The 17,679-nt window shown below is 32.7% G+C and overlaps 1 protein-coding gene across 2 annotated transcripts in view; it reads left to right on the top strand.

The window, feature by feature from the left end:
* Positions 1-5,509, top strand: part of sfmbt2 (Scm like with four mbt domains 2) — a 52,485-nt gene extending 46,976 nt beyond the window's left edge. For both annotated transcript variants that reach the window (XM_058773905.1, XM_058773904.1), the window contains 3 exons: positions 499-756; positions 881-1,009; positions 3,166-5,509. In XM_058773905.1, coding sequence (XP_058629888.1) covers positions 499-756; positions 881-1,009; positions 3,166-3,306 — 528 coding nt within the window. In that variant the 3' untranslated portion in view covers positions 3,307-5,509. The remainder of the gene's footprint in view (positions 1-498; positions 757-880; positions 1,010-3,165) is intronic.
* Positions 5,510-17,679: the final 12,170 nt, after the last annotated feature.

The following is a 17,679-nucleotide window of genomic DNA, read 5'->3' as shown; positions in this document are numbered from 1 at the left end:
TTTCACAACGAAACACACAGTGTCTCCTCGACATGGCAGCAACAACACTACAGCGAGAATAAAAGTCCCGCCCTCTTTCTTTGCGTATACGTTTGGGCGGTGTTTTGCAAATCTCCCCACACCGTGACGTAGACATGTGGGGGCGTGTTTGAATGAGCCGTTTTAGGAGGGCGTGGTCGAGTCTTAACTTTTATAAAGAATATCTCTTTGGTTTTGAGACTTTAGTCTTTGCAACTTCAGGGATCTTATCTATGCACAAACAGCTTGTAACACTCCAAAGAGAAAGGAAAACTTGAAATCGCATCATATGACCCCTTTAAAATAACCAAGCAGCTTTCTGTTGGTCAGCATGACAGATTTGCGTGATAAACTGTGTGGGGAAGAAACTAATGTGAATATCCAATTGAGTATTCAAATTATATTTGTGGCCAAGAATTTTAGCCAAGCAATGGTAAATGTGACCACCCCTTAAGATCTAGTGTTCCTGTTTCTTTACAGGATAGCGATTATTACTATGATGATGAGGACGAAGATTTTGAGGAGTGGGGCAGTGAAGTGAGTTCCAGCTCACCGCGTGAGGAGGCCTCTGCCTCCCTCAAGGACGTCCCGAGGAGAGGAAGACCACCGCGCCGTGCTGCTCTTCAGCGCAGGGCAACCCATCCAGGGCCAGAAACCACAGACAGATCCTCTCCCAGAAGAACCACACGCTCCGTTTCTTACAGCCAGAACCAGACGGCCAAAAACACACACACAAAGGTAAAAACGTCTATATAGACCTTTTGTGTGAATTATTTTCTGAATGTAATAACTTTCATTTTTAATGAATGCCTAGAGTCAAATTCTATTTGTTAAGATGAGCTGTGCTTGTGTGCATATGTAGACTGAGAATTTTGAAGAGGAAGATCGTCTGGTGTTAGAGACGAATCCACTGCAATGGAGCGTCTCTGATGTGGTTGACTTCATCACATCCACAGACTGTGCCTCTCTAGCAAAGATATTCCAAGAGCAGGTACAGTACACTAACTAATCTATCATTTGCCTACTTCATATCAAGTTATCAAGAAAATGTTTACAATAAGAAATATTATAAAATATTGGGATTGTTCATTTTATTTTAAATGTTATTTTAATGGTTAAATGTACTTGCTATGTACTTTCTATGAGTAAATTACATATTGGTAATCATCTGGATGTAGGGCAAATTATTATGTTTGTTTTATGTTTTGAAACTGTCTTATTGTGAAACTTATTGTGCTGCCATTTTGGCCAGGACTCCCTGGAAGAAGAGATTTTGTATCTCAATGACACTATCCTGGTAAAATAAAGGATAAATAAAAAAATTAATAAAATGATTTAATAAGATTTAATATTGCAGACTTCTGTAAATAAATATACTAAATAGCATTTGTTCATTCTTTTATTTTATTTCTGTAATTTAGATAGTCAAAGATGATGTTTTTTTTGTATTATTTTCATATTTAATATTCAAATATTGAAGGATAAATTTAGAGGTATACATATTTAGTGTTTAAATTGTTAAAGGTGTTTTTTTGTTTATTTTATTATTTTCTAAATTATTTTTCTTATTTTCTTAACTCAATTCAAAGAATGATTGTTACATTTTTTTAAAGAATGCAGACTTAAATTAATTAAACTAATTTTTTAATTCCATTTTATTATTTTCATCATTTGAAATTGTCAAAGATTGATTATAGTTATGCTATTTATTATTTGAAATAATCTATTATTATTATTACTACTACTACTACTACTACTACTACTACTACAGGATATATTAAAATCAGTGAATAAATTGTCAAAGTTAGATTATTTTTATTAGTATTCTTATTTTGTTTTATATTAAACTAAACTAAAATATATTAAAGTCAACAATTGCTTTTTATTTTTTTTGTTTTTGTTATTTTTAATTTAAATTATATATATATAATTTATATAAATTACACACACACACATACTGTATATAGTGCTGTCAAATGATCAATCACATTCAAAATAAAAGTTTTGTTTACATAATATGTGTGTGTACTGTGTATATGTGTTAGTTATATATAAATACATGCAGTATAAATTTTGAAAATATTTATTTATATTCATATAATTTATATTATATATAAATATATTTAATATATAAACATAATATATTTTCCTTAAATATATACATGCATGTGTGTGTATTATATATATATATATATATATATATATACATAATAAATATACACAGTACACACACATTATGTAAACAAAAACTTTTATTTTGGATATGATTAATCGCTTGACAGCACTAATATATGTATGTATGTATATATTTTATATATATATATATATATATATATATATATATATATTAGTGCTGTCAAATGATTAATCGCGATTAATCGCATCCAAAATAAAAGTTTTGTTTGAAAAATATGTGTGTTCTGTGTATATTTAATATGTATATATAAATACACAGACATACAGTACATATTTTGAAAATATTTACATGTGTTTACATGTCTATATTTATATTCATACAATTGATATAAATATATTTAATATATAAAAATAACATTTTTCTGAAATATATACATGCATGTGTGTGTATTTATATATTCATAATAAATATACGCAGTACACATACATATATTATGTAAATAAAAACTTTTATTTTGGATGCGATTAATCGCGATTAATCATTTGACAGCACTAATATATATAAACAAAATTATTTTCTGAATTCAAGCCTAGCTATATTTAAATATTCCAGAGATATTTTTTTAAATTATTTTATAATTTTCATAATTTAAATTTAAAAAGATTAGCATTATTTTATATATATATATATATATATATATATATATATATATTTCTGGCTATATTAAAAGGCTAATCAGTGTGCAGTCAGTATGACATCTGTGACAGAGCACATCTAGAATGCATTGCTTTTTATTGAAATCAAAATTGACCCTTTTTACTTTGTTTTTTACCTGAGTTCTTTGTCTACTGCGGCTTAGAAATCATACAAATTTCAAATGTACACAGATACACCCTTAAGAATCACACATTTGCTATCAGGGTGTGCAAAACTGAAGCAAACAAGAACAAGCAAAACCGGTAAAAAATCAAATATTTATGCTAACCCATACATCTTTTTTCCTTCTCAAGGACATTGATGGACAGGCCCTGTTGCTGCTGACCCTTCCTACAGTCCAAGAATGTATGGACCTAAAGCTCGGCCCCGCCATCAAACTCTGTCATCAGATCGAGCGAGTCAAAGTGGCCTTCTACTCCCAGTTCGCTAACTAAGCTAACCTTCTTGGCGGACATAAATCAACAGACACCTATATTGTACTCAGGGGATGTAAAGAGTCATTCCATCCGTCAGGAAACCTCAGGTTGCCTCATACCGAATGGATTTTTTCAATATGAGATTTAGTCATGGAATATGACATAATTTCTGCTTTCCCTGCTAAAGAAAACCGCTGAAGGTTGCTGGTTTGATCTGGTCTACCTGGTCTCCCAGCCTAGTCAAACTGGCGTTTAGAGGATTTAACTGGATGGCCAGCTGGTCAAGTACCAAAAACCTCTTTAAAGCCATCAAAATAGCTTTAACAACCATCCACTCTTAAAAATAAAGGTTCCAAAAGAGGTTTTTCACAGTGATGCCATAGAAGAACCATTTTTGGTTCCCCAAAGAACCTTTCAGTGAACAGATCTTCTTTTTTTCTTAGTGTGAAGAACCTTTTTCCACTATTAAGAATCTTTTGTGGAATGGAAAGATTCCAAGGATGTTAAAGGTTCTTCAAGGAACCACTGATGCCAATCAAGAACCTTTATTTTTTAAGAGTGCCGTTTTTTCAGCAGTGTGGTAAAGACAAACCAAACAATCTTGCGGAAGTTTAGGTTTGGTTGGAGTTCCAGAAGTTTCAAAAGAATGTCTCTAGTATGAAGAATAATTACGCGTCTAAACTGAAAGGCAGTTTTAACTGTGAAAAACCTCCAACCCCTGAGTTCACTGCAGAACTATCTGAAATTTTATTCGTCTTTTAAGACCAAATTATATTTATAATGGCGAATTATATGTTAAGTATTAACTTCGGAAGTGAACTAATATATTTGTAATATTTATTTTGTTCTGATAAACTATTTTTATAATGTTTGTTAGGAGGTCAGTGGCAATTTAACACCTGAAAAATCTAGATTTGGCAACTTGGGCATTATGAATTAGGGAATATTATTAATATCAAGACTGATATTTGATATAAACTTATTGTGTGAGTGGTTATATGTCATGTGAGTATGCTGAAATGTGCATACACGCAAAAATACACAACTCGACATACATTTGTTTTCCCAAAATGCCTGTTGTTTGTCTAAGACATCATTTGTTTCTCTTTACAATCAATACAAGGGCAAGTACATTTTTGAGGAGCTGCCTTTTGTCATGGCCTATCTATATTTTATGTAAATGTAATTTTTGATCTATGCAAAATTGGATATGTTTTCTATATATTTTTTTTTTGTTTGTAATGACTTTCATAGTGATATATTTTTTACTTCTCTGTTGTACGACACCTTGATCACAAGTAGAATGTATTAAAATTCGATTAACTGCTGTTGAAATATTGTCTTCAATCATCATTTGATCAATTTACAGTGCTTAAAACATTGCAATAATTCAAAATTGGCAATGTTTGAAAGACCAGAAAATATAAACTGCACCAGCTGTCCATTATTTTGACTCAATTTGTAAATGCACACAAAAATGGCATAGAGTGCGCTTTCAATGGAAATCTACAGGGCAAGGCATTCTAAGGGGTTTTAAAGCATTTTATCATACTAGTCTTATGTATAATGTTTAATAACTGTTGCTAAACTTAAGCAGAAGTGTATTTTAATGTATATTTCAGTGCCATGCTTTGCCTCATAGACTTTCATTGCAAATGCATTACTGTATATTTTCATACTGAAGGCCAAGTCAGTATTATTTTCTGTGGTTAATCGACAGTGTGTCACAGATACCCTTCATAGATTTTGTATTTAACCCAGAACGTTCCCTTAATATTAAAAATAGCAGCTTGCATAGTTTATACTTATGTTTTCCAGAGAATTTGAAACAAATGTGAACTTCTACACCCCAATACGAACATAATTTCCAGGAAACATTAGGCAACGTAATGTGGGCTATTTACAGCACAACCCACTCACACACTCAGCTGTTGGTCAAGGCTAAAACATGGTGATATTACATAACCACTAGAGGGTTTTTTTTCCATGAACATTTCTCAAATTTTACTAAGAAGGTTGTTGTTTGGCACAGACATTTGATTGTACCTCTATTAGCCACCTGAGTCATGAGGTTTGCTACATAATGTATGCATGTCAAGTATGTACAACGCTACAGCATACTTTGCACTGGCTAATCAGCATCTGCATGATTGCATAAAGTATGTTTCTGGGGTGGACTCATTCTTAAGAATTACTAAAGATAATAAAAGTTAACATTTCATTCCTATGTTTCACCTTTATTTCTATGGCATTTTTATACAGACTGTGTCAAAGCAGCTTCACAGTGAAAAACAGGAAAATAGCAGAATCAGTTATGGAAACTAGAATACAATAGTGCCATTTTTAGCTGTCAGATCAGTGTTGGTTCATTTCAGTTCAATAACTGATCAACACGCTCACAGATGCTGTTCATGAATAGGTTCTCAGTCAGACTCAATAGAAAACACTTAATGGAGATAATGTCACGCTTCATGAAATGTGAAAAAAAAAAAAAACTATAATTTGTGGAGTGCAATGAATGGTTATTTTGTTTGTTGTAACTTACACCAATTCTCTTGATGGCTGATCTGTGTATATATGTCTATATATATATATATATATATATACACACACAGTATATATATATATATATATATATATATATATATGGGTAATTCTAGAATTGGGGTACATTTCGTGTCTTCCAGGTAAACCTTCTGTTATTTTTCAAAAACAAAAATTTCACTGAATCAGTTTTGAATAATAACACAATTAAGCTATCACCAAAAACAATGCTTTTATGTATATTAAGGGACATTTTGTCTTGAAAATAATAACTGAAAGACTGCCACTACACCTATTATTGACTGTCTTTGCCTCCTGATTCATACATTCAGCTTGAATTATCATTAAATAATTAAGTGTTTACTCTAATATTGCATAAAATATCTAATTTTTGGAATATTTGTAATTTCATTAATAAAAAAATAAAAAATAAATTTTATGTCTGTCCCTACGTTCTGGTCAACTCTGTTACCTCAGTTATAAAAAGGCATAAAAATCTTTAAAGCATTCATTGAAAAAACATGTGACTTGCACCAAGTGATGTCACGTCCTGTGGTAGGAATCTTTGGAAAGCATTGATGTATGTCTTTATTCTTTATTCCCATTCATTTGTACAAAATGTTTAGGATACACCAATAGTAGAGAATATTAGAGTTTGCAGTGAATCTCTCATTCACTTTTTAAAAACAATAATATGATGGAAATCCATAAAATTCTGTTTTAGACATGCCATGTGGTATCTGGTTTGAGGGTTAGCATCTTGAGCTAAAGCACAAAATGGTGGAAAATGTCAATTCTGTTATTGTCAACTCTGTTAGTTTTTTAAAAAGTTTAATGATAACGGAGTTGACAGATTCAAATGTTCCCAATCACATTTAAGTATTTTGCATTATTATTATGTTTATTTTGGATTCTGGGTCATTTTACTGTAAATTATACTTTTGTTTTACATCATTACAGGCTAAAGAAATTGAATTACAGGTAAATTAATGTCTCAGCAACAGAAAGGCAAGGGCAACAGAGGGCACAGTGACATGCTGACCCTGTAAGGAAGGCAGAAAATAGACAGAGATAGACGGCACAAAAGGAAAAAAGCACCACTACTCAAAATGAATGTTTTGCTCTAATGTTTATGAATACTAATGTAAACATATGGCTACAAAGTAAATCTAACATTCTTGCAAACTTCTATTCCTTGAATCAAGAGCTCTGTCTTTTATTATGTCTATAAAAAACTTGCATAGTGCACATTTAACTACTAAATAAAGACATATGGGCAGAAATTGCCAATAACTGATTTGCATGCCCAGGGTGAGGAAGCAGCTATGCCATTTTATTTTCCAGATCTTTGGACACATTAAGTTAATTTTCAATTACATGAAAGATCTGTTATTCACATGTATTTTATCAAATTAAATAGTTGTTACATTTAAAATGGTTTCAGTTTCAGAATCTGGCAGAAAATGTTGCTGTTTTTGGTCTTTTAACTACAGGTGGTCAACTCTGTTTTCTGATGTCAACTCTGTTACCACCAATGTCAACTCTGTTTGTTTAAAGTTTTGCTTTAAAAATTATAATTATGTGTTTTATTGTTAACCAATTGCTCAGAAGCTAATTAGCCTAAATAGTACTACTACTATGTGAAACTTTAAAGAATGTCATTCATTTTTAAAGCTATGTTTAGAGAAAATACACACCATGTTGGCAACTTTTCAATTAAACAGTTGATATTTTTTACTCTAAAAACAAAGAGTATATATATTTTTAGGTTTAAAGTTGAATTAATGGATTAAGAGACAGATGTTCTTCTAGGGAGGACAGGGTTTTAAATTGTTACATTTGTTAACTGTATATTTGTCTACAACAGAGTTGACATATTTTTCTGTTAGTACATTGATTTTCAGAATAAATATTTAAAATCTTACAAGTTTAAGATCAGCAAATATAGAAAATATTAAATTTAAAGTGTGTTCTATGAAAATAGAAAAGTTTAACCAAAAAATAAAATTTCCTATTTTTGTTTTCTTTCTCAGCTTGAAATGTACCCGCAATTCTAGAATGAGCCATATATATATATACACACACACACACACACACACACACAGGTGTGAAAAATTGTTGGACCCCTTCCTGATTTTTTATTTTTTTGCATGTTTGTCATACTTCAATGTTTCAGATCAAACAAATTTAAATATTAATCAAAGATAACACAAGTAAACACAACATGCAGGTTTTAAATGAAGTTTTTTTATTATGAAGGGAAAACAAAATCCAAACCCACATGGCCCTGTGTGAAAAAGTGCTTGCCCCCTAAACCTAATAACTTGTTGGGCCACCCTTAGCAGCAACAACTGCAATCAAGCGTTTTCCGATAACTTGCAATGAGTCTGTTACATCGCTGTGGAGGAATATTGGCCCACTCTTCTTTGCAGAATTGTTGTAATTCAGCCACATCGGAGGGTTTTCGAGCATGAACCGCCTTTTTAAGGTCGTGCCACAGCATCTCAATAGGATTCAGGTCAGGACTTTGACTAGGCCACTCCAAAGTCTTCATTTTGTTTTTCTTCAGCCATTCAGAGGTGGACTTGCTGGTGTGTTTGGGATCATTGTCCTGTTGCAGAACCCAAGTTCGCTTCAGCTTGAGGTCACGAACAGATGGCCGGACATTGTCCTTCAGGATTTTTTTGGTAGATTCATGGTTCCATTTATCACAGCAAGTCTTCCAGGTCCTGAAACAGCAAAGCAGCCTCAGACCATCACACTACCACCACCATATTTTGCTGTTGGTATGATGTTCTTTTTCTGAAATGCTGTGTTACTTTTACGCCAGATGTAACAGACACACACCTTCCAAAAAGTTCAACTTTTGTCTCGTCAGTCCACAGAGTATTTTCCCAGAAGTCTTGGAGATCATCAAGATGTTTTCTGGCAAATGTGAGACGAGCCTTTGTTCTTTTTGCTCAGCAGCGGATTTCGTCTTGGAACTCTGCCATGTAGGCCATTTTTGCCCAGTCTCTTTCTTATGGTGGAGTCATGAACACTGACCTTAACTGAGGCAAGTGAAGCCTGCAGTTCTTTGGATATTGTTCTGGGGTCTTTTGTGACCTCCTGGATGAGTCGTCGCTGCGCTCTTGGGGTAATTTTGGTCGGCTGGCTACTCCTGGGAAGGTTCACCATTGTTCCATGTTTTGCCATTTGTGGATAATGGCTCTCACTGTGTTTCGCTGGAGTCCCAAAGCTTTAGAAATGGCTTTATAACCTTTTCCAGACTGATAGAACTCAATTACTTTCTTTCGCATTTGTTCCTGAATTTCTTTGGATCTCAACATGATGTGTAGCTTTTGAGGATGTTTTGGTCTACTTCACTTTGTCAGGCAGGTCCTATTTAAGTGATTTCTTGATTGCGAACAGGTGTGGCAGTAATCAGGCCTGGGTGTGGCTAGAGAAACTGAACTCAGGTGTGATAAACCACAGTTATGTTTTAACTATTAATCTTTGATTAATATTTAAATTAGTTTGATGATCTGAAACATTAAAGTGTGACAAACATGCAAAAAAATAAAAAATCAGGAAGGGGGCCAACAATTTTTCACACCACTGTATATATATATATATATATATATACATACATACAGTGTGTGTGTGTATGTGTATATATATACCATTATACTAGTCAACAGGAGAATTGGTATAAGTGGATACAAACAAATGAATCATTTATTGCACTTCGTAAATAATATAAATTATTTTTGAATATATTTTTCATGATGTGTGACATTATGACCATTAAATGTTTTCTATTGAGTCTGACTGGGAACCTATTTGTACAACTGCCACTTCTCATGGTTGCCAGGCAACATCATTTCAAAGGTATGCTGTGTGGCTTCACCAGTGATGTGTCTGACCATAATCGAGATATTTTTCTCATGGTTGAGGAGCCCACTTGAATTTTAGTGCACAACAGTTCAAAGACAGCATGCCTAAATGCAAAAAACAACAACAACAACAACAAAAAAAACATATGAGATCTGTTTAATTATCAATAGTTACTCATAAATAGCAATGCATGATATTTCTCCAGAGGAAAAAAAATATATATATATATATATCCCAGGTGTCTCCTAGAGTTTCAAAAGAAATATTAATAATCCTTCAGAAAGTCTGTAATCAAATGTTCACCATCTCAGAATGAACTCAAAATTCTCATAAAATTCCAAAAGATGTGAACTATACTATAAACATTAGCTCTATATTTTTACTGTATGTCAGTTTCTCGTTAGTATCTATTTTTTTGTTTTTATTAAGTAATTTAAGAAATCTATCTATCTATCTATCTATCTATCTATCTATCTATCTATCTATCTATCTATCTATCTATCTATCTAATAAATGTATGATCTGTTCTGTAAACTCAATCCTCAAAGCTTAGTATGCTAAGTAGCATCCAATATTTAAAGTTTTTCACATTCCACGAAAATCATTTTTAGTGGCACAGCATTGCTGACTTAGCTATTCTGTCAGATGTGTTGTTATATGTGTGTGATTATGAGCATGACTCTGTAGATAATATCAGGGGCTGGCAGAAAACGGGACTCTGTATATGTGCCTGTTCATGTAAAAAAAGAAAAACGCTGCTTGCGTGGGTTAACCACAAAGCTCATTCTCATACTAAAACACACCTGAAACTGGGTCATGTAGGACCTTTAAGGGGGGTGATAGGGGCCAGTTTTGAATTGTTGGCTGCTGTCTTTCCTTTGAAATAAGTTTCCTTTTAGATTTGCACATTTTGCATGCAGTCGGAAATCAAGATACAGCTTCAAGGACGACTGTTTCTCTCTACTTGTTTTACCGCAGTGGAGTTGAAAGGTGCAACAAAAACACACACTTAAACAGACCTACGCACCTGCTTTGACATGAAGCACTTTTGATATTTTGCCTGTTTATTTTAAATGTTAATACATACTTTCTAAAATTAATTGGTGGCACCTTCTGCCAATAAACTGACATGATTATTTCAACACGCACTTAATTTGTAACTATTTTACATTTTGGCGAATTTGTGGCTAATTCATAAAATTTGTATGTTTTGTATGCTATTTTTACTACTATATGAAAACATTTGTACAGCGATTCCTGTCCTGCAAATGTCACTTTATTATGCTGCATTGTTAATTTTAACATTCATATTTTGTAATGTACCAAGTTAGAAGGTTGCCAGTATGCAACCTGAGGTCACAGTCTGTATAAAATGTAAAAGTATGAAAAGACAATGTTATGAAAAATTACATTGTAAAAAAAGAAAAAAGTCGCTGCCTTAAATTTTTATATTTAAAATTAAATTAAATTTGCTACCTCAGCTTAGATGTATAAGTCATTTCAACTTAAATTACATTAAACTGAATTAAAAAAAGTTTAATCTTTTATTACTTATTTTAATAAGTTGAAAATTGCTTACCTTATTTTGATGCGTTACGGTAACGTAAAAACATATGTTGCCATATGTTGACTAATTGATCATACCATTTTTTTTTACAGTGTATTTTTTGTGTGCTGTCCTGACAGGCTGCATGCAATAAGATGGACAACACAACAAGTGTAATCTGATTCACTAACTATTTATTGTCTTTTTATTGGATCAAAAACATACAGCAAATTACTTTTATAAACAGTCCAAAAAGAAGAGTTACTACAGTCCTGAGCACTATGCTGTGTGAGCTCTAAAATATAATGAATTGGAAACTATCAAAATCGAATATAAAGCTACTGTCATCACAAACTGATCGATTTCCAAGGTGTTCTGTGTGGTTGCTACGAAGTCTAGGACATACTTGATTTTTTGTGTAGTTTTAGTTGCTGCTTCTAGGTCAGCCTTACATCGCATTTCTCTGAAATGACCCTCAAAGTTGTTCTGCAACAACATATGCATGGAAAAGACATATGCATTCAAATAAGAACAGGCTCTTTGTATCTGGTTGTAAAATGCAAAGGCATGATTAGTATTAGTCATACTGATAACTTGACATTGTGTGAAATGACTCATCAAGGAAAAAGAACCAACCAAAAGCTCCACTTCATCTCTCTGTTGCTACCTTGTAACTGTGTGTTTGCCTGTAGGTGTGTATGTATTTATCGACCTGATCAAACATGAATATTCATCAAGCTTCCATCTATGTACATCCCAAAGGAGAGCTGAGCAATATACAGTCATGGCCAAAAATATCGGCACCCTTGGTAAATATGATCAAAGAAGGCTGTGAAAATTAATCTGCATTGTTAATCCTTTTGATCTTTTATTTGTTTTAAATCACAAAAATCTAACCTTTCATTCGATAATAAGAATTTAAAATGGGGGGAAATATCATTATGAAATAAATGTTTTTCTCTAATACACATTGGCCACAATTAACGGCACCCTTTTATTCAATACTTTTTGAAAGCTCCATTTGCCAGTTTAACAGCTCTAAATTTTCTCCTATAACACCTGACAAGAGATCAGAGACCATTCCTTCACCCAGAATCACTCCAGACCCTTTAGATTCCCAGCTCCATGTTGGTGCTTCTTCTCTTCAGTTCACCACTCATTTTCTACAGGGTTCAGGTCAGAGGACTGGAATGGCCAGCAGAAGCTTGGTTTTGTGCTCAGTGACCCATTTTTGTGTTGTTTTTGAGGTTTGTGTTTGGATTATTGTACGGTTGGAAGATCCAAACATGGCCCATTATAAGATTTCTAACAGAGTCAGTCACTTATTGATTTTTTTATCTGTTGGTATTTGATAGAATCCATGATGCGATGTGTCTAAACAAGATGTCAGGCCCTCCAGCAGAAATAAAGGCCCACAACATCAAAATTACAGCAGTATATTTCATTGTACACATGGGGTACCTTTATCCCTGTGTTCACCAAACCCATCTTGAGTGTTTGCTGCTAAAAAGCTCATTTTTTAGTTTCATCTGACCATAGAAGCCAGTCCCATTTGAAGTCCCAGTCGTGTGATAACTGAATATGCTGGAGTTTGTTTTTGGATGAGCTAGGATAATTTTTCTTGAAACCCTCCCAAACAACATGTGGTGATGTAGGTGCTGTTTGACTTCTTTTTTTTTTAAAGGTTTTCTGACCCCAAGACTCAACTATTTTCTGCAGTTTTCCAGCTGTGGTCCTTGAAGAGTCTTTAGCCACTCAAACTCTCCTTCTCACCGTGCATTAGGACGATATAGACACACGTCCTCTTCCAGGCAGTTTCGTAAAATTTTATGTTGATTGGAATTCTTAATTATTGCCCTGATGGTGGAAATGGGAATTTTCACTGCTCTAGCTCTTTTCTTAAAGCCACTTCACTAATTTGTGAAGCTCAATTATCTTTTGCTGAACATCAGAAATATATTCTTTGGTTTTTCTCATTGTGATGGATGATTAAGGGAATTTGGGCTTTGTTTTCCCTCCTATTTATATTTCTGTGAAACAGGAAGCCATGGCTGGATAATTTCATGTTCATAATCACCCTGGAGTGCTCAAAATTGTGAATATGAATGGGAATATACTTCAGAGATATTTTTCTCATAAGAATTTCTAGGGGTGCCAATAATTGTGTCCAACGTGTATTTGAGAAAAATATTTATTTCATAATGATATTTCCCCCCATTTTTAAATTCTTATTATCCAATGAAAGGTTAGATTTTTTAAATAAAAGATCAAAAGGATTAACAATGCAAATTAATTTTCACAGCCTTCTTTGATCATAATTACCAAGGGTGCCGATATTTTTGGCCATGACTGTTGATGTGTATATATTTTCAGAGGGATCTTTTCAGTATAAAAAAAAAAGTATTATTTTTGCAGACAAGGTTTTAAACAGTTAAAGATGTAACAATAATCAGCCACAATTATCAGGCATTTATATGAGACAACCACCCAAAAAGACAAACTTTTAAATATAGTTCACCCCAAAATGTAAATGCTAAAGATTTTTAATAATAATAATAATCATAATTATCATTATTATTATTTTGTTATTAACAATATATTTTATATAAATATATTTGATTTATTTAGCAGAATGTTCATGCTGCTCTTTTCCATACAAATAAAATGTATGGTGAATGTCTTTCAAGCTCAAAGATGTTTTTATATTTAATTTGTATTGTATTGTATTTATTTATTTAAATTATTTAATTGTTTTATTTTACAAAAGGACTTATCTAGCAGAATGTCCATGCTCTTTTCCATACAATGAAATTGCAGATAGGGACTGTCTGTCAAGCTCAAACAAGGACTAATTAATATTTAATATATTGGAGCCAGCTTTTGCAGATAGTCATGTTTTTGCATAACGTTTAAATTCTTTTTGTGTTCTATGCTTTAAGAAGAAATGAAGGTGAGCCTGTAATCCAATTCATGTTCAGACAATAGCTTGGGTCTTTCAGATTTTTTAGTCTTCAAGATGTTAGTGAAGTACAGAACAGACTCAATAAAGAAATAGGTGGAGACTTTAAGAGGAGATTTCAAAAACAAAAATGGACTTCAACATTGAGTCTTTTGAGTTCAATTTGAGTCAATTCTCCATTAGAAGATACAAAAGAACCAACAGTTTGTGTCACTAAAGACAAACTTGGCACAACACCGATAATAAGTTTTAAAAGCAACGGTAAATTGTAAGATTTTCAATATTTGATAAATGAGATTCTCCATTTTTTTTCCCCATTTAATCTAATTACTTCAAATGAGAAAACTATTTCTAAATGTACACGAGATTACACTGATTGTTTTTTGCTATGGTATGTATATCGTGATTTTTGCATTGCTTTTATACATTACTGATTTGTATCTTTCTGCTTGTTTGTCATATTCAGTGACACATTCTCACAGTCTGTACAAAGCACAACGCATCATTTCCTGTCTGCTAGTCATGGAGGAGTGTTTTGGAAAAGTGCTGCAAAAGTGAAAATAAATTCATGCCACACATGGACGTGATGATCGGGTTAAAAAAATAAAAAATGTTCATCTAAATGAACCAACCATGCACAGTACTTAGTATTTTATGTTTTCCTGCAAGCTGTCTTTATGTATCGCTGGCATTATAAATATTTTTCCACTAAAGTTTTCCACAGTTTCCCCCAACAGCCAATTCAGTCACGCGGCTGGATATTTCACTGCATGGGGCATTTCAAGAATCTGTGTGTGAGTGTTTGTTTGTGTATGTGTGTGTTGTACTTTCATTTGCATTCACTGTGAATGACTCAGTACAATCTCAGCATGCAAGCTGCTTAAACAGAGATGGTTTAGAGAAAACGGTTTCATTTTCATTCATATTTCCGGTAAAAATAACACTAACAGAAGCAATGAAAGAGAAAGTGTTTGCTTATCATTTCCCTTATTATGGTACATTTACGATCTATTCATTTGTTTTCTATAACATCAGTTGAAATGCATGTTTTTAATAACAGATCATTCATCTCCAGAGTTCATTAACACAGGTCATCCTATTTGCTTTTTAAAAATAACTTCAATTTAATTATTTTATTCACTGCTGAAAGTAAGTCAAGACAATACAGAAGTTAACAACTTGCTTTTGTTGGCGCAGATGGTGTATAAGCTTTTGGGTTTTGCGACGCATCTAATTAGTTTTTCTCAACAGCAAAGACACGTTTCCTGAGATGAGGCTCCATTTTCTCAAAACTATAAAAGCAGGATCACACACTGATTTGTGACTTATTTCTAACAAGTCACTTCATTAAAAAGGCAGTCTTCAATTTAACTAATTCTAAATGTTATGTTTATACAAATAAATGTTTAAATAATGTATACATAAATGTTTTTAATTTTATTTATAATTTATATTGTATTACATTATATTAAATTATCTTGTTTTACAGTAATATCTTGTGTTATAAAATTTCCTGCATGTATGCTTTGTTAAATTACAGTAAAAATGATAAAATACACAGCAAAGTAGCATAGATATTCAAATATTTTCCAATATTCAAATATGTAAAATAGAGTGGATAATCTATCTATTTATCTATCTAATTAATATATATGTTAAATATATTAAATATACATATATATATTTTAAATAAAGAGTCTATTTTGGAATTAGGAATTTTGTGCTATAATTATATAAGTAATGAATACTTTAATTTATGAAATATGATTGTAAGTATCGATACAGTATAATCAGTATAAGTAGTTAGATTTTTTTTTTTATTATTATTGGTATGTCTAGGTGAGTAAAAGAAAAAACAATTGATGTTAGCAATCAAAATGTCAGTCATCTAAATCATTATCCTGTTTAACAGTCATATTCTGCAGTCAGTATTTCATTCTTTCATATTAATTGGTATAAATCACAATTACAAGCTCATTAGATAAAATGAGAGATAAGTTATTTTACCAGGAGCTTTTATTAATTAGTTACACACTGAGATTAAGTGGGGCTTTTGGCAATCCATGGGATTTTATCATAAATCTAAATCACAGACACAACAGTCACTTCTTTGCAAAGCTTTGGATTCCATTCAAATAATTAAAATTAAATTTATTCAGACATATCCACACAACCACACAGGATTTCTCTCTCTCTCTCTCTCTGTGTGTGTGTGTGTGTGTGTGTGAGAAAGAGTGTGGAAGACTTTCGCTGGGGGTCTCCCAGACATCCGCCAGCTCCTCACGGGTTTCCATAGCAACAGAAATATAGAGTGAAGGCACGTTCCCTGATGCAACGCAACAATTACAATTCTCTTACTCTGAGTCCCATCCCCCCATATTTCACTTCCCCATCCCACCCCTCCCTATCCCTCCTTCATCCCTCTTTAAGGCCACTCACTTACTTTCCCAAAACAAAGAGTCAAATAAAAAAACCCTCTCAACCATTCATCACGTTTCATTCCTGTGGTTACCACAAAAAAATGCATCTGTAGCTGCTTAACTGGTTGTTAACTAACTGTTTACGACATAGGCCTATGCCTACTTTATTATATGTTTACAACTACTTTATAAGCAATGCACTGTAGGCTATTTACACACCACGATGATACAGAGCTGATTTATCAGTTGTAGAATGTTGTCATGAATATTAAACAATGTAATTTGGAAAAAAGAAACAAAAAAAGAAAAGAAAAAGTGACTAAAATAAAAGATTGGTACACTGTTTGCTGACATGGTTATTTTGAATAAGTATGGGCCTATACATTTCTCACATAAGTAGCCTATCTCAGAAAGTATTTTGCACATGGTAATAAACTGTGCCATATCACTATTGCCCCATATGTAGGCTCTTTTTTTTTTTAGCATTTATTTAACTCATGTTGATCCATCAATATTCAATCAATCAATCAATCTGTGCACACATTCAGAAAGAGAAACTGTTTACATTTATGTCTTTTTGAGGATATAGGTTTTCGCTTTTTATGATTTAGCGCCGCCTGCTGGCAGAACGGTTACCTGCTGCAGTTGGGGCGTCTGATTCATTTACTGAATCGTTTGGTTTCAAAGAACCGGTTCAAAAATCATCCATCCTCTCCACTCGCCAACCTAAAGTGTACATTTACGGATCCATTCTGACAGCAACTAACACCATATTATGGAAGCAGAATAATGACAATAGTTTTTGAAACATAAAATCATAATCGAAAATAAGATGCATTGCATTAACAGTGCTTGCATTTTAATGCCTTGTATTTCCAGGGCTTGCATTTTTAGGTCCTGAAATTTAACATAGTTGTTTATTTAAGCTGTGAATATTTCAATTCAAAATATTTCACACACATTTTCATAATAAAAAATAAATAAATTCAATAATTCGTGTTCACCTTCCAGAATTCACTTACAAAATATTCAGTCTGTTTAAAAAT

This window comes from Onychostoma macrolepis, chromosome 04, assembly GCF_012432095.1.
Source record: "Onychostoma macrolepis isolate SWU-2019 chromosome 04, ASM1243209v1, whole genome shotgun sequence".
Lineage (NCBI taxonomy): Eukaryota > Metazoa > Chordata > Actinopteri > Cypriniformes > Cyprinidae > Onychostoma > Onychostoma macrolepis.
The sequence above is the reverse complement of the archived record's forward strand: the minus strand, read 5'-3'. Positions and strand labels throughout refer to the sequence as shown.